General features: G+C 48.6%; 2 protein-coding genes across 7 annotated transcripts in view; one reads left to right on the top strand and one right to left on the bottom strand.

Moving 5' to 3' along the window:
• The window catches only part of LOC101931329 (uncharacterized), a 167,396-nt gene that overhangs the window by 7,781 nt on the left and 135,800 nt on the right, over positions 1-23,815 (bottom strand). For 4 of the 5 annotated variants that reach the window (XM_065581640.1, XM_065581641.1, XM_065581644.1 and 1 more), the window contains one exon: positions 1,484-1,579. The exons of the other annotated variant lie outside the window; for it this stretch is intronic. Coding sequence is in view for 1 of the 4 variants with exons in the window: in XM_065581645.1 (XP_065437717.1) it covers positions 1,505-1,579 (75 nt within the window). In the remaining 3 variants the exon portion in view is untranslated. The remainder of the gene's footprint in view (positions 1-1,483; positions 1,580-23,815) is intronic. 5 annotated transcript variants of the gene reach the window in all.
• DEUP1 (deuterosome assembly protein 1) overlaps positions 18,713-23,815 on the top strand; it is an 84,865-nt gene continuing 79,762 nt past the window's right edge. For both annotated transcript variants that reach the window (XM_065581638.1, XM_065581639.1), the window contains exons 1-2: positions 18,713-19,143; positions 22,589-22,657. In XM_065581638.1, coding sequence (XP_065437710.1) covers positions 22,614-22,657 — 44 coding nt within the window. In that variant the 5' untranslated portion in view covers positions 18,713-19,143; positions 22,589-22,613. The remainder of the gene's footprint in view (positions 19,144-22,588; positions 22,658-23,815) is intronic.

Raw genomic sequence — 23,815 nt, 5'->3', positions numbered from 1 at the left:
ATGTAGCCTCTTGCTCAAAAAACCAAGTATTATCACAGATGTTCAGTCCCTTTAATAATCAGGCCTCTTTAAAGTGTCTGAAGTTAGCCACCCAAAAATAAAAGCTCCCAAAGGCACTAATGACTTTTGAAAACTCAGGTCTGTATCTACAGTGTTCAAGTTTGGGAATAAACCATAGATATGGATAAGATCATAAGAATTGCCCTACCAGATCAGACATGAGGTCCATCTAGTCCAGTATCCTGTCTCTGACAGTAGCCAGTATCAGATGCTTCAGAGGAAGGTGTAAGAACCCTGCAGTGAACAGATGTAGGATAAGCTAAGACCCACATTAGGTCTCATCCTGATATCAAATGATTAGAGATTGTTAAGCCCTGAAGCTTGAGGTTTAATATCCCTCTGAAAGTTTTATCATTAATTATGATAATTCTGGATATTCTTGATAGCCATATAAGTGTCCAGTTCCTTTTTAAATTTTGCTAAATTCAATAACATTCTGTGGCAATGAGTTCTTAGTCCAATTATTTGTTGTGTGAAAAATTATTTCCCTTTTTTTGTGTCAGTTCTGAATTTTGTCATCTTTTAAATTCACTGAACATCCCCTTGTTCTTGTGTTACGAGACAGGAAGAATAGAAGTTCCTGATCTCTTCCCTATACAATTCATCTTGTGAGGGTGCTATGCTGGTTCTATACAAACGGGAACAGTATCAGGTCTAGATAATACTTAGTCCTGCCTTGAGTGTAGGGGACTGGACTAGATGACCTCTCGAGGTCCCTTCCAATTCTGTGATTTTATTTGCATAGAATGAGCTTGATTCTGAGCTTGTAAGTGGATAACCAAGAGACTACACTGTATAAAAAGAGGATGCAATTGTAGTGTAATTGCCATTGATTGTGCAGTAGGGTAAAAACATTCAGATAAGGGCATCAAAGGGGGGAAACAAAGCTAACAGGGTATAAAAATATCGAAGGGGACATAATCTATACAAGGGTAGGAACAAAGTTTTAACTGAATATAACCAATACAGTTTTGTCTTCCTAATATACACAGCCTGAAACAATAGCTCTGAGAGGTGTGAATGTCCTCTATTCATCTCAATGGATTGCTAACTCTGAAACCCAAGGGTGACAATCAAAATCCCAACATTGTTATTTCACTACACATAATTTTAGTAGAAACATCCATCTAATGTGTTTGTCTCACAATCCCAAACTGCCTCACATATCTTCCAAGTTCCAAAAGCCTCAACAGTCTCCTACCCAGATGCCAAGATTCCAAGCTCCCCTATCAAAAACAACTTCTCCAATGTATAACAACCTATGCCGCTAAAAACTGAAAGGGTGGAGATGGCATAAAATAAATTGAATTTAAGATCAAAATAAAATATACAGTTGACATTCTATGTATTCCATATTCACTTTGAATGCTTACATTCAAATTTATGTTGCAGAGAAGACAAAATGGTTTTTTGTAGAACTTGCCTGTTTTAACAGTAATAGTTTCTAATCTAATACATCCTCAACCGAATTTTTGGTGGGTTCTTGTACTGTGAGGTCATTTGTAGCACAATATGGCACCTGTAAGTGGAAACAGTAATACACCATATGAGATCTGACATAGTCATATTTTTCTGCCTCTTTTCCCTCTCATTAATCATTGACAGATACCTGTAAGGATTTGCCGTTTTCTGATAAGCAAGAACATGTTAGCCAAAACACATTGCTGTTTATGCAGCACTGGAAACATCCCCACACTGCTAAGCTGAGAGTCATCCCCAGAAGACACTTTTATTGTAAACCTGTCAAATTGTCTTATCTGCAGTAGCAACAATAATGTAAGCAGATACATTGCAACAAAAAAAGATGTAGTAGTGCTAAACACCATCATGAGTTTCTAGAAAGTCATACAAGCAGGAAGCTTTAGGAGAATAATTTCTCTTCTGCACATACATTACTACCTTGCATTTCCCCTTGTGATTATGACATATAAAAGGTTGAGATATTAGTTGTCCCAGTTAGAGGGCTGGCCGCACTTCTGTGTCCCTCTGATTTCTCTGAGTGCACCACCATGGTGTTAGCCTCATTCCTTTACCTATCCTGGGGTGGAATTCCACAATTCTCCCACTCTTAGACCAGACCGTGAAGCTACAGTACCCTGTGTCTCAACCATGCTTACCCAGCAGGGCTGATGCACACGCTCTCATGAATAAATATCTTTACCATAAAAAAGTGCCAGTTCTTAGTGATACTAGTGTGATGGATTTGGAGCTGCTCTGTAATTATTGAATAAATTAATATTATATGTTGACCTGGATAATGGGATGTTTGCTATATGAATATATTGGTTTAATTTACTGGGGGGCTGTTGGGGAAAACAAGCAGGAAGGAAAAAGAATGGGTAAAGATAAGCTACCCTGCAGCAAACATTTAAGAACTCTTTAAGAGACAGTGTGAGGACAGGAACAGGCTATAGTGTCACCAAATATACCACCCAGGATTACAAAACTAAACATACACTTTTGTTTAAAAAAGAATTACAGTTAAAAATACTTAAATGCACTCCAATTAATACTAAAAATATTATTACATTTCCATTACAAAAATTCTACACATTTAAAAAATTCAAATGTTAAAAATCTGGAAATGAACAATTAAGGGCCCTCCCACTTCCTACTAGGCATATAAACCTTCATGTAATACCACCCCATCTGATTTACACCAGCCAACCAATATTAACTTTGTCCCTTTGTTTGTTCTGTTAAGGAAATATGCTATTGAATATATATTGTTCATTTTATATATTATTAAACGTGTACCAAATACTCAAAATGAATACACTCCCAGGAAATATTGTTATATCGCAGTTCTATATATTCTCGTAATATAACATGTTGGCAGAGTGAATATTTTTATGAATGGAATTTAAATTCAAGTCTCACCTCCTCCACTGACTGCTGTTAATATTTCTGTGCACTTCACAACTGTTATTATTGAGAAAGGCTTCACACATCCCTCCCTATGATGCAGATAATTATCATTCCCCTCATTTTATAGAGAACTTCTGCCAGAGCAGGGAATAAAACTGACATTGCTAATATGGCAGACCCAGCTCTTTGTCCTATCCCTGTCTGATCTGGGGAGGAGACAGTCCTCTTCCCCTCACCCACCACAGAGCCTGACTCTAGCTTTCTACTGCTTTTTGTTTATATATAGGCTCCAATGACTCTAGTTAACTTGTTCCCTCGCTAATTTAATATGGGGTATGTGTATTCCTCACAAGTTCTTTATTACTCTGTATCTTTTGTAATTCCTCCCCTCACCCCAGTCACTCCAAATACTATAAGGCAGTGGTTCTCAAAGCCTGTCTGCTGCTTGTTCAGGGAAAGCCCCTAGAGGGCTGGACCTGTTTGTTTACCTGCTGCGTCCACAGGTTCGGCCAGTCACGGCTCCCACTGGCCGCGGTTCGCCGCTCCAGGCCAATGGGGGCTGCGGGAAGCGGCATGGGCCAAGGGATGTGCTGGCCGCCCTTCCCACAGCCCCCATTGGCCTGGAGTGGTGAACTGCGGCCAGTGGAAGCCGCGATCAGCTGAACCTGCGGATGCGGCACGTAAACAAACCAGCCCAGCCTGCCAGGTTCTTTCCCTGAACAAGTGGCGGACCAACTTTGAGAACCACCGCTATAAGGCATCTCTTCTAAGTAAGGCCAACAAAACTAACAAATATTGTGTTTTTAGCCCAGCTATTTTGGAGAGAGGAGCAAAAATAAACAAAAACATTTCTGAAAAGTCAATAACAAGGACATTTTTAGACACCATAGCTGAGTTTTTCAAAGGCATGTAGGAGATTTAGAATCACAACTCCAACTGATTTCAATGGGAATTGTGCTTCTTAGTTCCCTAGGCAGCTTAGAAAACCTCATCTTATAATTTTAATACTACTTTTCTCTTTCCCCCCAAAAAAATTCCCTGAAAAACTGTATCAAAGTAGGAAATGTGGTAGTGAAATTTCAGAATAATTAGTTACTCATGTATGTGCGTTGAAAATTGGGCTTCAGCTGCTCCATAATAAATAACAAAACCAAGAGACAACTAATTAAATCATTAAAGTTTGCTGGCATTTAAATTTGTGAAGTTATTCCCAGGACATGAATTTAAATCCTTCTGAATGTAAGTGTTTTTAAAGGTGTCCTAAACCAGAAGAATGTAAAAATCCAGAGTTTGAGCCATGACCATTATATTTCAAACATTTCAGGTGTGTGATAAAAATAAACAGCTTGACTTGGTCAGTTCAAACTAATTTTGTTGCATTAAGTATATATGCCAAAGGGGGTGCAACTAAGAAGGTAGCATGAGGCATTTCGAAGACATCATAAAAAAAGAATACTGCTGAAACTAAATTTTAAAAATAGAAAAATTAAGTGAACTTGATATTTCAAAGTGGAAACATAATTTTTAGTGACCTTCATGGAAGCTGCAAAAGAAAATTAGCTGCCCCGCGAGATACTGTTAGGGTATGTCTACACTACGTGATTACTCCGATTTTAGAGAATTCGATTTTTGGCAACAGATTGTATAAAGTCGAGTGTATGCAGCCACACTAAGCACATTAATTCGGCGGTGCGCATCCATGTACCGAGGCTAGCGTCGACTTCCGGAGTGTTGCAATGTGTGTAGCTATCCCATAGCTATCCCATAGTTCCCGCAGTCTCCCCCGCCCATTGGAATTCTGGGTTGAGATCCCAATGCCTGATGGGGCAAAAAACATTGTCGCGGGTGGTTCTGGTACATCCTCCCTCTCCCTCCGTGAAAGCAACGGGAGACAACCGTTTTGTGCCTTTTTTTCCTGGGTGAACTGTGCAGACGCCATACCACAGCAAGCATGGAGCCAGGTCAGCTCAAGACAGCAGTCATGAACATTGTAAACACCGTGCACATTATCGTGCGGTTTATGCTGAAACAGAACCTGAAAAACCAGGTGAGGAGGAAGCGGCGACGGCAGTGCGGCGACGAGAGTGATGAGGACTTGGGACACAGAATTCTCTCAAACAGCGGGTCCCGGTGCTTTGGAGATCATGGTGTTACTGGGGCAGATTCTAGCCGTGGAACGCCTATTCTGGGCCCGGGAAACAAGCACAGACTGGTGGGACCGCATAGTGTTGCAGGTGTGGGACGATTCCCAGTAGCTGCGAAACTTTCGCATGCGTAAGGGCACTTTCATGGAACTTTGTGACTTGCTTTCCCCTGCCCTGAACCGCCAGAATACCAAGATGAGAGCAGCCCTCACAGTTGAGAAGTGAGTGGTGATAGCCCTGTGGAAGCTTGCAACGCCAGACAGCTACCGGTCAGTCGGGAATCAATTTGGAGTGGACAAATCTACTGTGGGGGCTGCTGTGATGCAAGTAGCCAAAGCAATCACTGAGATGCTGCTACCAAGGTAGTGACTCTGGGAAATGTGCAGGTCATAGTAGATGGCTTTGCTGCAATGGGATTCCCTAACTGTGGTGGGGCGATAGATGGAACCCATATCCCTATCTTGGCACCAGAGCACCAGGGCAGCCAGTACATAAACCACAAGGGGTACTTTCAATGGTGCCGCAAGCACTGGTGGATCACAAGGTACATTTCAACAACATCCTGGAATGGCCGGGAAGGGTTCATGACGTGTGCGTCTTCAGGAACACTAGTCTGTTTAAACGGCTGCAGCAAGGGATTTACTTCCCAGACCAGAAAATAACCGTTGGGGATGTTGAAATGCCTATAGTTATCCTTGGGGACCCAGCCTACCCCTTAATGCCATGGCTCATGAAGCCATACACAGGCAGCCTGGACAGTAGTCAGGAGCTGTTCAACTACAGGCTGAGCAAATGCAGAATGGTGGTAGAATGTGCATTTGGCCGTTTAAAGGGTCACTGGCACACTTTACTGACTCACTGAGACCTCAGCCAAATCAATATTCCCATTGTTATTGCTGCTTGCTGTGTGCTCCACAGTCTCTGTAAGAGTAAGGGGGAGATGTTTATGGTGGGGTGGGAGGTTGAGGCAAATCACCTGGCCACTGATTACGCGGAGCCAGACACCAGGGCGATTAGAAGAGCACACCAGGAAGCGCTGCGCATCAGAGAAGCTTTGAAAACCAGTTTCATGACTGGTCAGGCTACAGTGTGAAATATCTGTTTGTTTCTCCTTCATGAAAACCCGCCCCCTTTATTGACTCATTCCCTGTAAGCAACCCACCCTCCCCTCTTCGATCACAGCTTGCTTTCAAAGGAAATAAAGTCACTATCATTTAAAAATCATGTATTCTTTATTAATTCATTATAAACATAGGGAGAGAACTGACAAGGTAGCCCGGGTGGGGTTTGGGAGGAGGGGAGGAGGGAAGGAAAAGGCCACTTCAAAAGTTCAAAATAATGACAGCCTTTTGCTTGGGCTGTCCACTGGGGTGGAGTGGCAGGGTGCACGGAGCCTCTCCCCGCCCTTCCCCGCGTTCTTGGGCGTCTCGGTGAGGAGGCTATGGAACTTGGGGAGGGGGGAGGGTGGTTATACAGGGGCTGCAGCGGCACTCTGTGACCCTGCTGCAGTTCCTGAAGCTCCACCAGATGCCGGAGCATGTCCGTTTGATCATGCAGCAGCCGCAGCGTTGCATCCTGCCTCCTCTGATCTTCCTGCCGCCACCTCTCACCTCGAGCATCCCTCCTGTCCTCACGTTGGTCCCTCCTGTCCTCACGTTCATTGGCAGCTTCCTGTACTTTGATACCATGTCCTTCCACTCATTCAGGTGAGCTCTTTCATCGCGGGTCGACTGCATGATCTCTGAGAACATGTCGTCTTGCATGCATTTTTTTTTCGCCGCCTTATCTGAGATAGCCTTCGGGACGGAGGAGGGAGGCTTGAAAAATTTGCAGCTGCTGGAGGGAAAAAAAGGGAGAGAAGTATTTAAAAAGATACATTTTACAGAACAATGCTTATACTCTTTCATGGTGAACAACACTATTCACATTACATAGCACATGTGATTTCAGTACAAGGTCGCATTTTGCATCTTAATATTGAGTGCCTGTGGCTTTGGTGTTAGAGATCACAGATGCAGGGCCGGGCAACAGAATTCAGCTTGCATGCGGCCATGGTAAGCCATTGTCTTTCGGCTTCTGCAACCTTCATAAAAGCAGCGCCCTCCTTTCCCATACCAAGCAAAGCCCATTGAGTGCTGCGGTTTTCGTGTTAATGTGCAGCGGCAGAAACCAAACTAACCCCCACCCCATCCAATTCTCTGGGATGATTGCTTTACCCCTCCCACCACCGCGTGGCTGGTATCAGGGAAGATCCCTGCTAGCCAAACGCGAAAAGCTCAGCGCCAATGCCCCCCTCCTCCCCACCGTTTGGCTAACTGCAGGGAAGGATTTCTTTTCAGCCACAGGCAAACAGCCCAGTAGGAACGGCCACCTCTGTCCCCTTAATAAATTCCCGTATTTCAATCAGGTTATCATGAATGATATCACTCTCCTGAGGATAACACAGTGAAATAAAGAACAGATGTTGCTTGAATGCCAACAAACACCGGGACCATATGCTGCCAGGCTTTGTCATGCAATGATACCAGATTATTTGCTTCTAGCATGGCGAGGTAAAGTGTCCTACCATGGAGGACGGAATAAGGCTGCACTGCCCAGAAACCTTCTGCAAAGGCTTTTGGAGTACCTCCAGGAGAGCTTAATGGAGATGTCCCTGGAGGATTTCTGTTCCATCCCCAGACATGTTAACAGACTTTTCCAGTAGCTGTACTGGCCAAGAATGCATCCCAAGTCCTCAGGGCAAATTAATCATTAAAATCGCTTGCTTTTAAACCATGTTTTATATTTACAAAGTTACACTCACCAGAGGTCCCTTCCATGGCTTCACTGTCTGGGATACCGCCTTGGGAGGGTTGGGAGGGTACTTCAGTCAGGCTGAGAAAAAGATCCTGGCTGTTGGGGAGAACGGAGTACTGTGTGCTCTCCACAAGCTCATCCTCCTCCTCCTCCTCATCTTCCCCGTCCGCAAAATCCTCAGGCATGGCTGAGAGTACCCCCTCATCGGAATCCACGGTCAGGGGTGGGGTAGTGGTGGCAGCCCCCCCTAGAATTGCATGCAGCTCAGCATAGAAGCGGAATGTCTGCGGCTCTGCCCTGGAATGTCCGTTTGCTTCTTTGGTTTTCCGGTATGCTTTCTGGTCTGAGCTCCTTAACTTTCACGCAGCACTGATATGAGTCCCTATTGTGGCCTCTCTCCATCATGCCCTTGGAGATTTTTTCAAATGTTTTGGCATTTCGTCTTTTGGAACGTAGTTCTGCTAGCATGGAATCCTCTCCCCATACAGTGATCAGATCCAGTACCTCCCGTACGATCCGTGCTGGTGCTCTTTTTTGATTCTCGAGCTGCATGGTTACCTGTGCTGATGAGCTCTGCGTGGTCACCTTTGCTCTCCATGCTGGGCAAACAGGAAATGAAATTCAAAAGTTCGCGGGGCTTTTCCTGTCTACCTGGCCAGTGCATCCGAGTTTAGATTGCTGTCCAGAGCAGTCACAATGGTGCACTGTGGGATAGCTCCCGGAGGCCAATACCGTCGAATTGCGCCCACACTAACCCTAATTCGAACTAGCAATGTCGATTTCGGCGCTACTCCCTTCGTCGGGGAGGAGTACAGAAATAGATTTTAAAAGCCCTTTATGTCAAAGTAAATGGCTTCGTTATGTGGACAGGTGCAGGGTTAATTCGATTTAATGCTGCTAAATTCGACCTAAACCCGTAGTGTAGACCAGGCCTTAGTAAATGCTGAGCTAAAGAATGGGGGGAGGGGAGCAAACTTTTTGGAAATTTTGCATTTCATTTTATTATCAGCTAGTCTTTAAAGACTGACTTTTTTGTAAAGAACATGGTTAGGAAGGAAGGTGTGATTTTGAGAGGATGGGGCAGGCAATGAAAGGGTTGGGATGGGGAGGGGAGGGGTTGAGTGTGAGGGGCCGGGGCAGGCAATGACAGGGTTGGGATAGGGAAGGGAGGGAGCAGAGTGTGAGGGTTCGGGGCAGGTAGTGACAGGGTTGGGATGGGGAAGGGAGTGAGCAGAATGTGAGGGTTCAGGGCAGGCAGTGACAGGGTTGGGATGGCGAAGGGAGGGAGCAGAATGTGAGGGTTCGGCAGGGCCGGCCCACAACATTTTTGCACCTGAGGCGGGGAGCTCAAATGACGCCTCCATGTCCCCTCGCTTGGGCCAAAACTTTGAAAGGTCTCAATTCTGCCTTCTTCCTGTTCTATTCCTCTCATGGTACTGCTCTGCTATCTACCCCAATAAAGGAGAACTAACAACTTAAAATGCCTTGTTCAAAAATTTTAAGTAACACTTAACTTTCAAACGCCTGAACAGCAAATGTAACTTTTCTTGTCTGAATAGTAAACACTGGCATTTTTATATGTTTGAATAATCAAAGCGGTGCTTCCCTGCCTTCTTGGTTGCAAAGATTTGAACTGCTTTCTGAAGGTCCACAGGCTGGGCCAGCTCATGCTCTATTGAGACGGTTGCAAGGCCGACCACCCTCTACTGTGTCATTGAGGAGCGTAGATGTGTTTTTATTAACTTCAGCTTGGAGAAGCTGTGTTCTCCACTGGCAACTGTTACAGGAAATGTTAGAAGTATGCACAGAGCAACAAAAGCATTTGGAAAGAGGGTCATCTTATTTGTGCACCTATATTCCAGACCAGCCTTTGGAGTTGATCCTGCTGAAATGTATCTTGAAAGGGCTTTCAGTTCATCACCTAAATCACTTGCATCAATATCGCACATGTCATCATGTGTCAACACTGTCTTTAGTGCCCTGCATTGCTGGTATAGGTCTTCTTCAGCTATAGTGAGGAGTTTTGGAATATCCTACAACATCCCAAATGTACTGCTGTGTTCCTTGAGCTGCATGAAAGGTTCTTCAACTGACTGTATTTCACAATCTAGCACCTGGTTAAAGAATTCAGCTTTGAATTGCTGTTTGGGGTTTCTTATGGGATTATCCCATGCCTCATAATCAAAATGTCTTCTTCTTCAGTGACTCTTGTATTCTTGAACGGGTGGGAAAATAGCTTCAGTGTGAAGTTCCTCTGCCAACTTCTGTACACTCTTCAGAATGTTTTGAAACCCCTCATCTGACCGATAAGACTGTAGGTATGACTTTGCTTTGTCCAGTTGTTCCATTGCTCCAGATATATCAAGGTCAACACCTTGGAGTCTCTTGCTTACAACATTTATTTCAAACAGTATGTCATTCCACAACACTAAGACACACAGAAATTTGAAGTTATGTATGTTTCTGGTGATTCCATTTCCCTCTGCCACTGTTCTCCCATGAACAGTTCCTGTCATAGCATTATCCTCCATAATGGCAACTATGGCATCATCTATCTTCCCAATTTGGTGTTTGATAGGCTTTATCGCCTCCACTAGACTTTCCCATCATGTGGCATTCAGTGGTTTCAGTGTCAGAGAGGATGTTCCCAGATGTTGCTTCAAAATTTGTCATCATAAGAACATAAGAACATAAGAAAGGCCATACCGGGTCAGACCAAAGGTCCATCTAGCCCAGTATCCTGTCTACCGACAGTGGCCAATGCCAGGTGCCACAGAGGGAGTGAACCTAACAGGCAATGATCAAGTGATCTCTCTCCTGCCATCCATCTCCACCCTCTGACAGACAGAGGTTAGGGACACCATTCCTTACCTGTCCTGGCTAATAGCCATTAATGGACTTAACCACCATGAATTTATCCAGTTCTCTTTTAAACTCTGTTATAGTCCTAGCCTTCACAACCTCCTCAGGTAAGGAGTTCCACAAGTTGACTGTGCGCTGCGTGAAGAAGAACGTCCTTTTATTTGTTTTAAACCTGCTGCCTATTAATTTCATTTGATGACCCCTAGTTCTTGTATTATGGAAATAAGTAAATAACTTTTCCTTATCCACTTTCTCCACATCACTCATGATTTTATATACCTCTATCATATCCCCCCTTAGTCTCCTCTTTTCCAAGCTGAAGAGTCCTAGCCTCTTTAATCTCTCCTCATATGGGACCCGTTCCAAACCCTTAATCATTTTAGTTGCCCTTTTCTGAACCTTTTCTAGTGCCAGTATATCTTTTTTTAGATGAGGAGACCACATCTGTACGCAGTATTCGAGATGAGGGTGTACCATAGATTTATATAAGGGCAATAATATATTCTCTGTCTTATTCTCTATCCCCTTTTTAATGATTCCTAACATCCTGTTTGCTTTTTTGACCGCCTCTGCACACTGGGTGGACATTTTCAGAGAACTATCCACGATGACTCCAAGATCTTTTTCCTGACTTGTTGTAACTAAATTAGCCCCCATCATATTGTATGTATAGTTGGGGTTATTTTTTCCAATGTGCATTACTTTACATTTATTCACATTAAATTTCATTTGCCATTTTGTTGCCCAATCACTTAGTTTTGTGAGATCTTTTTGAAGTTCTTCACAGTCTGCTTTGGACTTAACTATCTTGAGCAGTTTAGTATCATCTGCAAACTTTGCCACCTCACTGTTTACCCCCTTCTCCAGATCATTTATGAATAAGTTGAATAGGATCGGTCCGAGGACTGACCCTTGGGGAACACCACTAGTTACCCCTCTCCATTCTGAGAATTTACCATTAATTCCTACCCTTTGTTCCCTGTCTTTTAACCAGTTCTCAATCCATGAAAGGACCTTCCCTTTTATCCCATGGCAGCTTAGTTTACATAAGAGCCTTTGGTGAGGGACCTTGTCAAAGGCTTTCTGGAAATCTAAGTACACTATGTCCACTGGATCCCCCTTGTCCACATGTTTGTTGACCCCTTCAAAGAATTCTAATAGATTAGTAAGACACGATTTCCCTTTACAGAAACCATGTTGACTATTGCTCAACAGTTTATGTTTTTCTATGTGTCGGACAATTTTATTCTTAACTATTGTTTCAACTAATTTGCCCGGTACAGATGTTAGACTTACCGGTCTGTAATTGCCGGGATCACCTCTAGAGCCCTTTTTAAATATTGGCGTTACATTAGCTAACTTCCAGTCATTGGGTACAGAAGCCGATTTAAAGGACAGGTTACAAACCTTAGTTAATAGTTCCGCAACTTCACATTTGAGTTCTTTCAGAATTCTTGGGTGAATGCCATCTGGTCCCAGTGACTTGTTAATGTTAAGTTTATCAAATAATTCCAAAACCTCCTCTCGTGACACTTCAATCCGTGACAGTTCCTCAGATTTGTCACCTACAAAAGCCAGCTCAGGTTTGGGAATCTCCCTAACATCCTCAACCGTGAAGACTGAAGCAAAGAATCCATTTAGTTTCTCTGCAATGACGTTATCGTCTTTAAGCGCTCCTTTTGTATCTCGATCATCAAGGGGCCCCACTGGTTGTTTAGCAGCTTCCTGCTTCTGATGTACTTAAAAAACATTTTGTTATTACCTTTGGAGTTTTTGGCTAGCCGTTCTTCAAACTCCTCTTTGGCTTTTCTTATTACATTCTTGCACTTAATTTGGCAGCGTTTATGCTCCTTTCTATTTGCCTCACTAGGATTTGACTTCCACTTTTTAAAGGAATTCTTTTTATCTCTCACGGCTTCTCTTACATGGTTGTTAAGCCACGGTGGCTCTTTTTTAGTTCTTTTACTGTGTTTCTTAATTTGAGGTAAACATAGAAGTTGGGCCTCTATTATGGTGTCTTTAAAAAGCACCCATGCAGCTTGCAGGGATTTCACTTTAGTCACTGTACCTTTTAACTTCTGTTTAACTAACCCCCTCATTTTTGCATAGTTCCCCCTTTTGAAATTAAATGCCACAGGGTTGGGCTGCTGAGATGTTCTTCCCACCACAGGGATGTTGAATGCTATCGTATTATGCCATCGATGAGTTGATGCAGAGAAAAATACTTAGATGCTTTGAATTACATTAAAAAATTCAGCAGCCTCACTAGAAGATGAAGCTGCTTCACTCACCACTAAGTTCAATGAATGAGAACTGCACGGGACAAAAAAAGCTTGAGGGTTTAACTCTCGGATCTGTGTCTGCACTCCTCTGTTCTTTCCTCTCATGTTGGCACCATTATCGTAGCCCTGACCTCTCATGTCAGCTATCGCAATTCCTGTATCTTCCAGCTTTTTAAGAAGCACATTTGTCATACCAGCTCCTGTAGTATCATTAATGTTAATAAATTCTAGAAAATGCTCTCTGACAGTCATCATTGGAGGGACATTTTCACTAGGTTCTGTTGTTGTTACAAAACACACCATTAAAGTCATTTTTTCCGTATGGCTGATATCAGGTGTGCAGTCCAGAATAACAGAGCAATATCTTGCTTACTTCAGATCTGCCACAATCTTCTGTTTGACTTTTGTTGCCAGTAACTCTATGATCCTATTTTGAATTGTTTTTCCAAGGTAGTGGTGTGTGTACATTTCTTGGGTGGTGACTCTTCTTAGATGCTCCTGGAGTACAGCATCAAACTCAGCCATCAGCTCCACAATTTTAAGGAAGTTTCCATTGTTTGGCACATAGAGCTGATCTGAAGTGCCAAGCAGTGCTAGGTTTTGGGTAGCAAGCATTCTCACAATGGCAATGAGCCTTTTCAGAACATTTTGCCAGTAAAGAGACTCTGATGCAATCTTCTCTTGATGCTGATAATCTATGGTGGCCTTTAACCTTAGTCTCATCTCAAGCTCTTTCCACCTATGGAATGCTCTCTGGTGATTTGCTGCCTTCTTGTGGCATGCCAGATTTCTAGCTAGATTTTTCCAGTCCTTTGTTCCTGTTGAACCCAATGCGACTGGAAAGTTAGACTGGAAGAGTTTGCAACAGAAACAGTATGCAGCATTCTGGGTTTTTGAGTACATAAGCCATGGCCTCTCCACTTAGTCACCATTGGGGATTTCATGCCAGTAATGTGTTGGATGGAAACTTCTATTTTCATTGTCTTTGGGGAACATGAAGTTTTTCACTTGCTGTGGCCCATGCAGTACAAGGAAGTCCCTCAGGCTACTGCTCAAGTGGGTCCACAGTCCTGGATCATCTAGACTTAAGGAATTAAACTCCGCAGCAGCTGTTTCTTGCGCCTCCATCACACTCTTCTCTGATCTACACTTTTCTTCAGGAATGTGCATGGTTACATCCATTTGAGATGAAGATATGGATGCTGGAGTAGCTACCAGGTCACCCGCACTCTGACTAACTGGAAGATCAGGCATCTCCTCACCACTCACATCCTCACTGGGGCTGGAAGGCTCACCGTGAAAGGCTCACCGTGAACATTTGTGTCTATGTATCTCAGGAGACGTCCTTCCTGCTTAGATAGAAAAGCTTCCTTTGCTTTCTTTCTTTTTCTGAAACCTGCCCCAGAGGGGCATTTTCTTCTTGCACTCATGACTGCTGTTCTGTGCCAGCTATAGTGGCTCTCAGCACTCAAGTGAAGGGGACAAATAAGCAGGCTGGTAGCAGGGCCTGAGTGAGGGAAGATATCAGGGTCTTAAGGGCCTAACTGGCTCCTACTACTTCAGTTGACTGCCTGTTCTCCTCGAGTGGGTTCAGGGAAGCATCAGGAAACAGGAAGCTCCCTGAGCAGCTGGTGTTAATCAGTCCAGGCTCCTGGGGGTGCTAGAGAGGTACATAAGAGACGCCTCCTCCTTCCTCTCCCTGCAGCGCCTGCTGCTTTCTGTTAGTCCCTCTCACCTTTTCTCCTGCCTGCCTGTTATATCTCTTGTGCCCTCCTTCCTCCAGCACAGCACTCCACCATCTCCGTGCATCTAGCGCAGAGAGAATACATATGCGCCAGCAGCAGACACAATTTTCTACACTCTGGGTCCTAGTGGCGCCCCCCATCCCCCCACAGTCTGGCACCTGAGGTGGCTGCCTCAGTTCGCCTCATGGTTCGGGGCAGGCAATAACAGGTTTGGGAGGGGGCTGAATATAAGAGTTTGGGGCAGGCAGTGACAGGGTTGGGGCGGTGAAGGAACAGTACTGAGTGTGAGTGGCAGGGCATGGTAGGTCTTGGGCAGTGAGGTCAGGGGTTGGGAGACAGGGCAGAGTGTGACAGGTAGGGTGACCAGGTGTCCAGTTTTTGACCAGAACACCTGATCGAAAAGGGACCCTGGCGGCTCCAGTCAGCACCGCCAACCGGGCCGTTAAAAGTTCGGTCTGCGGTGCTGCGGAGCTAAGGCAGGCTAACCCTACCTGTCCTGACTCTGCGCTGCACCCTGGAACTGGCCAGCAGGTCCAGCTCCTAGGCAGGGGGGCCACAGGGCTCCGCACATTGCACCCGCTCCAAGCACCAGTTCCACGCTCCTACTACGAGGGCGATGCCTGCGGGCGAGAGCAGCACGCAGAGCCTTCTGCCACGCCTCCACCTAGGAGCCAGACCTGCTGGCTGCTTCCCGGGCGCAGCGTGGTCCGCGGTGCCAGGACAGGCAGGATGCCTGCCTTAGCCCCCACGCTGTGCCACTGAGTGGGCGCCGAAGCCCGTGCCCCAACCCCGAGCCCCAACCCTAGCTCTGAGCCCCCCCCAAACCCAGAGCCCGCTCCTGCACCCAAACCCCTCATCCCTGGCCCCACCCCAGAGCCTGCACCCCCATATGGAATCCTCACCCCCTCCCGCACCCCAACCCCCTGCTCAAGCCCAGAGACCCCTCCCACACCGTGAGTTCCTCTGGCCCACACCCAGCTTGGAGCCCCCTCCTGGGCCCCTCATTGCCAACCCCACCCCAGAGCCCACACCCCCAGATGGAGCCCTCACCCCCCTGCACCCCAACCCCCTACCTCAACCTGCAGCCCCCTCCTGAACCCTGAACCCCTCATCTCCATCCCCACCCTAGAGCCTGCACCCCTGAGCCGGAGCCCTCACCTGCCTGCCCCCAAACCCTCACACTCAGCCCCCTCCACTCCCCATCTCAACACTGTCATTGCCTGCCCTGTACCCTCACACTCTGCCTCTTCCCCTGCCCTCCCCATCCCAACCCTGTCATTGCCTGCCCCGAACTCTCATACTCAGACCCCTCCCCATCCCAACCCTGAAACTGCCTGCCCTGTCACACTCAGACCCCTCCTCTCCCCATCTCAACACAGTCATTGCCTGCCCTGTACCCTCACACTCTGCCTCCTCCCCTGCCCTCCCCATCCCAACCCTGTCACTGCCTGCCCTGAACCTTCACACTCAGACCCCTCCCCATCCCAACCCTGTCATTGCCTGTCCTGAACCCTCAGACTCAGACCCCTCCCCGCCCCATCCGAAGCCTGTCATTGCCTGCCCCATCCCCTCACACTCAGCCCCCTCTCCTGCCCTCCCAACCATGTCATTGCCTGCCCCATCCCCTCACACTCAGCCCCCTCCCCTGCCCTCCCAACCCTGTCATTGCCTGCCCCGTCCCCTCACACTCAGCCCCCACCCCTGCCCTCCCAACCCTGTCATTGCCTGCCCCGTCCCCTCACACTCAGCCCCCTCCCCTGCCCTCCCAACCCTGTCATTGCCTGCCCCGTCCCCTCACACTCAGCCCCCACCCCTGCCCTCCCAACCCTGTCATTGCCTGCCCCGTCCCCTCACACTCAGCCCCCTCCCCTGCCCTCCCAACCCTGTCATTGCCTGCCCCGTCCCCTCACACTCAGCCCCCTCCCCTGCCCTCCCAACCCTGTCATTGCCTGCCCCGTCCCCTCACACTCAGCCCCCTCCCCTGCCCTCCCAACCCTGTCATTGCCTGCCCCGTCCCCTCACACTCAGACCCCTCCCCTACCCTCCCAACCCTGTCATTGCCTGCCCCGTCCCCTCACACTCAGCCCCCACCCCTGCCCTCCCAACCCTGTCATTGCCTGCCCCGTCCCCTCACACTCAGCCCCCTCCCCTGCCCTCCCAACCCTGTCATTGCCTGCCCCGTCCCCTCACACTCAGCCCCCTCCCCTGCCCTCCCAACCCTGTCATTGCCTGCCCTGTCCCCTCACACTCAGCCCCCTCCCCTGCCCTCCCAACCCTGTCATTGCCTGCCCCGTCCCCTCACACTCAGCCCCCTCCCCTCCCCTCCCAACCCTGTCATTGCCTGCCCCGTCCCCTCACACTCAGCCCCCTCCCCTGCCCTCCCAACCCTGTCATTGCCTGCCCCGTCCCCTCACACTCAGCCCCCTCCCCTGCCCTCCCAACCCTGTCATTGCCTGCCCCGTCCCCTCACACTCAGCCCCCTCCCCTCCCCATCCCAACCCTGTCACTGCCTGCCCCGAACCTTCACACTCAGACCCCTCCACATCCCAACCCTGTCATTGCCTGTCCTGAACCCTCAGACTCAGACCCCTCCCCGCCCCATCCGAAGCCTGTCATTGCCTGCCCCGTCCCCTCACACTCAGCCCCCTCTCCTGCCCTCCCAACCCTGTCATTGCCTGCCCCATCCCCTCACACTCAGCCCCCTCTCCTGCCCTCCCAACCCTGTCATTGCCTGCCCCGTCCCCTCACACTCAGCCCCCTCCCCTGCCCTCCCAACCCTGTCATTGCCTGCCCCGTCCCCTCACACTCAGCCCCCTCCCCTGCCCTCCCAACCCTGTCATTGCCTGCCCCGTCCCCTCACACTCAGCCCCCTCCCCTACCCTCCCAACCCTGTCATTGCCTGCCCCGTCCCCTCACACTCAGCCCCCTCCCCTGCCCTCCCAACCCTGTCATTGCCTGCCCCGTCCCCTCACACTCAGCCCCCTCCCCTGCCCTCCCAACCCTGTCATTGCCTGCCCTGTCCCCTCACACTCAGCCCCCTCCCCTGCCCTCCCAACCCTGTCATTGCCTGCCCCGTCCCCTCACACTCAGCCCCCTCCCCTACCCTCCCAACCCTGTCATTGCCTGCCCCGTCCCCTCACACTCAGCCCCCTCCCCTCCCCTCCCAACCCTGTCATTGCCTGCCCCGTCCCCTCACACTCAGCCCCCTCCCCTGCCCTCCCAACCCTGTCATTGCCTGCCCCGTCCCCTCACACTCAGCCCCCTCCCCTGCCCTCCCAACCCTGTCATTGCCTGCCCCGTCCCCTCACACTCAGCCCCCTCCCCTCCCCATCCCAACCCTGTCACTGCCTGCCCCGAACCTTCACACTCAGACCCCTCCCCATCCCAACCCTGTCATTGCCTGTCCTGAACCCTCAGACTCAGACCCCTCCCCGCCCCATCCGAAGCCTGTCATTGCCTGCCCCGTCCCCTCACACTCAGCCCCCTCTCCTGCCCTCCCAACCCTGTCATTGCCTGCCCCATCCCCTCACACTCAGCCCCCTCTCCTGCCCTCCCAACCCTGTCATTGCCTGCCCCGTCCCCTCACACTCAGCCCCCTCTCCTCCCCATCCCATCCCTGTCATTGCCTGCCCCGTCCCCTCACACTCAGCCCCCTCCCCTGCCCTCCCAACCCTGTCATTGCCTGCCCCGTCCCCTCACACTCAGCCCCCTCCCCATCCCAACCCTGTCATTGCCTGCCCCGTCCCCTCACACTCAGCCCCCTCCCCTGCCCTCCCAACCCTGTCATTGCCTGCCCCGTCCCCTCACACTCAGCCCCCTCCCCTGCCCTCCCAACCCTGTCATTGCCTGCCCCGTCCCCTCACACTCAGCCCCATTCGCTGCCCATTGCCCTCACCGCCCCGCCCCATCACTCTCTGACCCGCCTCCTGCCCCGTCCCCTGCAAGTCCGCTGGTCTCAGACCCTGAGCCTGACCCTTTCCCCGGTCCCGCCCCAGCTCCTTTCCTCAGCCCGGTCCTGCCCCGCCCGCCCTCGCCCTTCAGCCCGTTGGCCTTTCGCGTTGCCCTGGTAACGGGAGAAGCCGCCGGGCCTGTCCTGTAACCGCCGCGGGGTGCGGGAAGGCGGCAGCCGGGGCGGGACGGCGCGGCTGGGTCGCGGGTGCCGGGGAGCTGGGACCGCGCTGCGCTGCGGCCGGCGCACGCACGCTCTGAGGAGCAGAGCAGGAGCCAGGCTGGTAACTGCCCCTGTCCGCCCGGGGGAGCAGCGAGAGCGGCGGGCTGATCCCGCGCTGCGTCCGAACCTGAGCAGCGCCGGGGTCTGGAGGCGACTCCACCGCCAGCACCCACCCGGCGTGAGCGTCCCTCCAGCGGGCACTGCCACAGAGCCAGGTACCTACCCCGTGCCAGTGCCAACCTCACCCCGACTGCTCCCTGCCCCACAGAGCCAGGTACCTACCCGTGCCAGTGCCAGCCTCACCCCGACTGCTCCCTGCCCCACAGTGCCGGTACCTACCCCGTGCCAGTGCCAGCCTCACCCCGACTGCTCCCTGCCCCACAGTGCCGGGTACCTACCCGTGCCAGTGCCAGCCTCACCCCGACTGCTCCCTGCCCCACAGAGCCGGGTACCTACCCCGTGCCAGTGCCAGCCTCACCCCGACTGCTCCCTGCCCCACAGAGCCGGGTACCTACCCCGTGCCAGGGCCAGCCTCACCCCGACTGCTCCCTGCCCCACAGAGCCGGGTACCTACCCCGTGCCAGTGCCAGCCTCACCCCGACTGCTCCCTGCCCCACAGAGCCGGGTACCTACCCCGTGCCAGTGCCAGCCTCACCCCGACTGCTCCCCGCCCCACAGAGCCGGTGACCTACCCCGTGCCAGCCTCACCCCGACTGGTCCCTGCTCCCACAGAGCCAGGTACCTACTCCGTACTAGTGCCAGCCTCACCCCGACTGCTCCCTGCCCCACAGTGCCAGGTACCTACCCCGTGCCAATGCCAGCCTCACCCCGACTGTTCCCAGCCCCACAGAGCCAGGTACCTACCTCGTGCCAGTGCCAGCCTCACCCCGACTGCTCCCTGCCCCACAGAGCCGGGTACCTACCCCGTGCCAATGCCAGCCTCACCCCGACTGCTCCCTGCCCCACAGTGCCAGGTACCTACCCGTGCCAGTGCCAGCCTCACCCCGACTGGTCCCTGCCCCCACAGAGCCGGGGACCTACCCCGTGCCAGTGCCAACCTCACCCCGACTGGTCCCTGCCCCCACAGAGCCAGGTACCTACCCCGTACTAGTGCCAGCCTCACCCTGACTACTCCTTGCCCCCACAGAGCCGGTACCTACCCCGTGCCAGTGCCAGCCTCACCCCGACTACTCCCTGCCCCCACAGAGCCGGGGACCTACCCCGTGCCAGTACCAGCCTCACCCCGACTGGTCCCTGCCCCCACAGAGCCGGGGACCTACCCTGTGCCAGTGCCAGCCTCACCCTGACTACTCCCTGCCCCCACAGAGCCAGGTATCTGCCCCGTGCCAGTGCCAGCCTCACCCCGACTGGTCCCTGCCCCCACAGAGCCGGTACCTACCCCGTGCCAGTGCCAGCCTCACCCCAACTACTCCCTGCCCCCATAGAGCCAGGTACCTACCCCGTGCCAGTGCCAGCCTCACCCTGACTACTCCCTGCCCCCACCGAGCCGGGGACCCAGTGTCAGCCTCACTCTGGTACCTGGTCCCACAGAGTTAGTGGTGCTCTACATTGGCTGCTCTGCACCCCAAAGGCACATTCACTCCAACTGGACCTGCTCTACACCCTGTTTTCACTCCTCCTTTGATCCACCTTTACCATGGTGCTGGGTCAACTCCACACCCCAGTGTTACTTTTGCTGTGTCTCGTCCTTAACTCCACAAAGATGTGGCTGTTCCAAACCCTATTGTCATGTTGCTGCTCTTAAAAATGATAAAAGAAATAGTATTTTTCAATTCACCTCATACAAGAACTGTAGTGAAATCTCTTTATCATGAAAGTGCAACTTACAAATGTAGATTTTTTTTGTTATATAACTGTACTCAAAAACAAAACAATGTAAAACTTTAGAGCCTACAAGTCCACTCAGTCCTATTTTTTGTTCAGCCAATCGCTAAGACAAACAAGTTTGTTTACATTTACGGGAGATAATGCTATCTGCTTCTTATTTACGTCACCTGAAAGTGAGAACAGGCGTTCCCATGGCACTTTTGTAGCCAGCATTGCAAGGTATTTACATGCCAGATATGCTAACCATTCATATGCCCCTTCATGCTTCAGCCACCATTCCAGAGGACATACTTCCATGCTGATGATTCTCGTTAAAATATAGTGTGTTAATTAAATTTGTGACTGAACTCCCTGAGGGAGAATTGTATGTATTCTGCCATATATTTCATGTTATAGCAGTCTCGGATGATGACCCAGCATGTTGTTCATGTTAAGAACACTTTCACGGCAGATTTGAAAAAATGCAAAGAAGGTACTAATGTGAGATTTCTAAAGATAGGTCTAGCACTTGACTCAAGGTATAAGAACCTGAAGTGCCTTCCAAAATCTGAGAGGAACGAGGTATGGAGCATACTTTCAGAAGTCTTAAAAGATCAACACTCCAATGCAGAAACTACAGAACCCAAATCACCAAAAAAGAAAATCAACCTTCTGCTGGTGGCATCTGACTCAGATGATGAAAATGAACATGTTTCGGTCTGCACTGATTTGAATCGTTAGTGAGCAGAACCCATCATCAGCATGGACGCATGTCCTCTGAAATGGTGGTTGAAGCATGAAGGAACATATGAATCTTTAGCGCATCTGGCATGTAAATATCTTGCAATGCCGGGCACAACAGTGCCATGCGAACGCCTGTTCCAACTTTCAGGTGACAATGTAAACAAGAAGCGGACAGCATCGTCTCTTGCACATGTAAACCAACTTGTTTGTCTGAACAATTGGCTGAAGAAGAAGTAGGACTGAGTGGACTTTTAGGCTCTAAAGTTTGACATTGTTTTATTTTTGAATGCAGTTTTTTTGTGCATAATTCTACATTTGTAAGTTCAACTTTCATGATAAAGAGATTGCACTACAGTACTTGTATTAAGAGAATTTTATTTTTACAGTGCAAATATTTATTTAAAAAAATATAAAGTGAGCAATGTACACTTTGTATTCTGTGTTGAAATTGAAATCAATATATTTGAAATGTGGAAAACATCCAAAAATATTTAAATAAAATGTATTCTATTATTGTTTAACAGCGCAATTAATCGTGCAATTAATCACAGTTAATATTTTTAATCGCTTGACAGCCCTACTCTGAACCCTAGTGTCAAGACTTCTCCAATTCATTGCTGTAGGTGTAGATCTAGGACTGCGCCAATCCCAAATTTCACACTCACTCCAACAATTGCCCCCACAGGACTGGAGTTTCTCTAAATCCCCGGTTTGTTGCTCCTCTCTAGCCTGTGCTGCCACCACACAGCTGGAGTTGATCCAAACCCAACTGACATACCATCTCTACCATGGAGCGGAGGCTGCTCTATCCCTAGAGTTACCTCAAAGCCACCACCCAACAGAGCCAGGGCTCCTCTAAACCCCAGTGTTGCATCAACTCCAACAGCTGCTGTCACAGAGTTGGGGTTACTCCAGATCCCAGTGCCATACTCACTATGAGCTATTCCACAGAGCTACTCCACAATTCAGTGTGCGTGGGGTATTTGCAATTGAAAAGTTACAAAATTAAAAAAAAAGTTGAAGTGAATGTCTGTGTAAGTATACACATAAGAGTCTAAATTACTTTATTTCATTGTTTGCTTTTGACAGTTTAAAAGAAAAATATAGAGGGGAAATGGAGCAGAAATTGCAAGTGTTGCAGGAACAATTTGTGGTTGGGTAAGCACTGGCTTTTGTTTTGGGGGTTGGAGGCCTTAATGGAATTGAATTTTTGTTGTTTTTTTAAAAGATGTAGAACATAGGTTTAAGATAATTCTTCTCCCATGCCCTTCATTGCTTTTTCTATGTATATTATGGAGAAGTAGTAGTCACTATTAAGTAGGGCAGTACAGCTCACTTCATGGTAATTTAATAATCTGATACCTGTCTGTCATTTATTTAAATGTTTAAAACTATTTTAATTTACGTGGACAAAAGAAAGATGTCTGAGCAATTTTTGGAAGCCCTAAGAAATTGTTTTTAAAAGAACAGTTAAAGTTGATAAGCCACAGTAGTATAGATACCGATCACATCATTTACAAAACCCAAGCTCTTAAGAGCAAGGAAATGAAAAGTTAGATATAATTAATCTTAGGTTGCCTACATAATAAACATAAACACATTATTTTGATCAAGTATTAAGAAATGCACTTTTTATCACAACAGAACAGTCTTAACTCTGACACAAAATAAATACAATTATTTCATCTGTAATCTCAATACAAAACCTTTCTAAAGAAGAAATATAAACATGGCCAGATTGTGAACTTCTTACTTAGTTACTGACACAAATAGTACCATTTAAATCAATGGCACTTATTGCAAAGCACTGTACTACTTAACATAAGTGTGGCAGAATCTGGCCCTACATATGTACACATTAATGAGACATTTATCAGCTTCAGATACAAGTCCATATACATATAGCCAGACTATGGCCCATCCTGCTCACTGCTAGAAGGGAGCAGGGGCGTCGTAAGGGATCCTTTTATTCTTTTCTACCAGTGCCACATACCTCTTCTTTTTTCATGCAAGGGAAGCAGGCTTTGCAGAACCACTCTGTCCCTGCCTTCACCCAGGTGGGTGAAACCTTGATTCCACACGTGGTGTAGTTAAGTTGACACATCAGGGAAAATATACTACAAGTATAGAGACCTGGATAGTTTATCCCTTCCCAGAGCAGCAGAAAAACCAAGAGAGAGATTGTGACTTACTGTGGTTTTCCAGGAGCAGCACAACAAAGTACCATCCTTTATTATGGGTTAGACAACAAACTGATGATTTGGTCCATAATTTATAAATAAAAAATGTTATATGTTTTCCTATAAAGCAACATAT

This window comes from Chrysemys picta, chromosome 1, assembly GCF_011386835.1.
Source record: "Chrysemys picta bellii isolate R12L10 chromosome 1, ASM1138683v2, whole genome shotgun sequence".
NCBI lineage: Eukaryota > Metazoa > Chordata > Testudines > Emydidae > Chrysemys > Chrysemys picta.
Note: the sequence above shows the minus strand (reverse complement) of the source record. Positions and strands in the feature narration are given on the sequence as shown.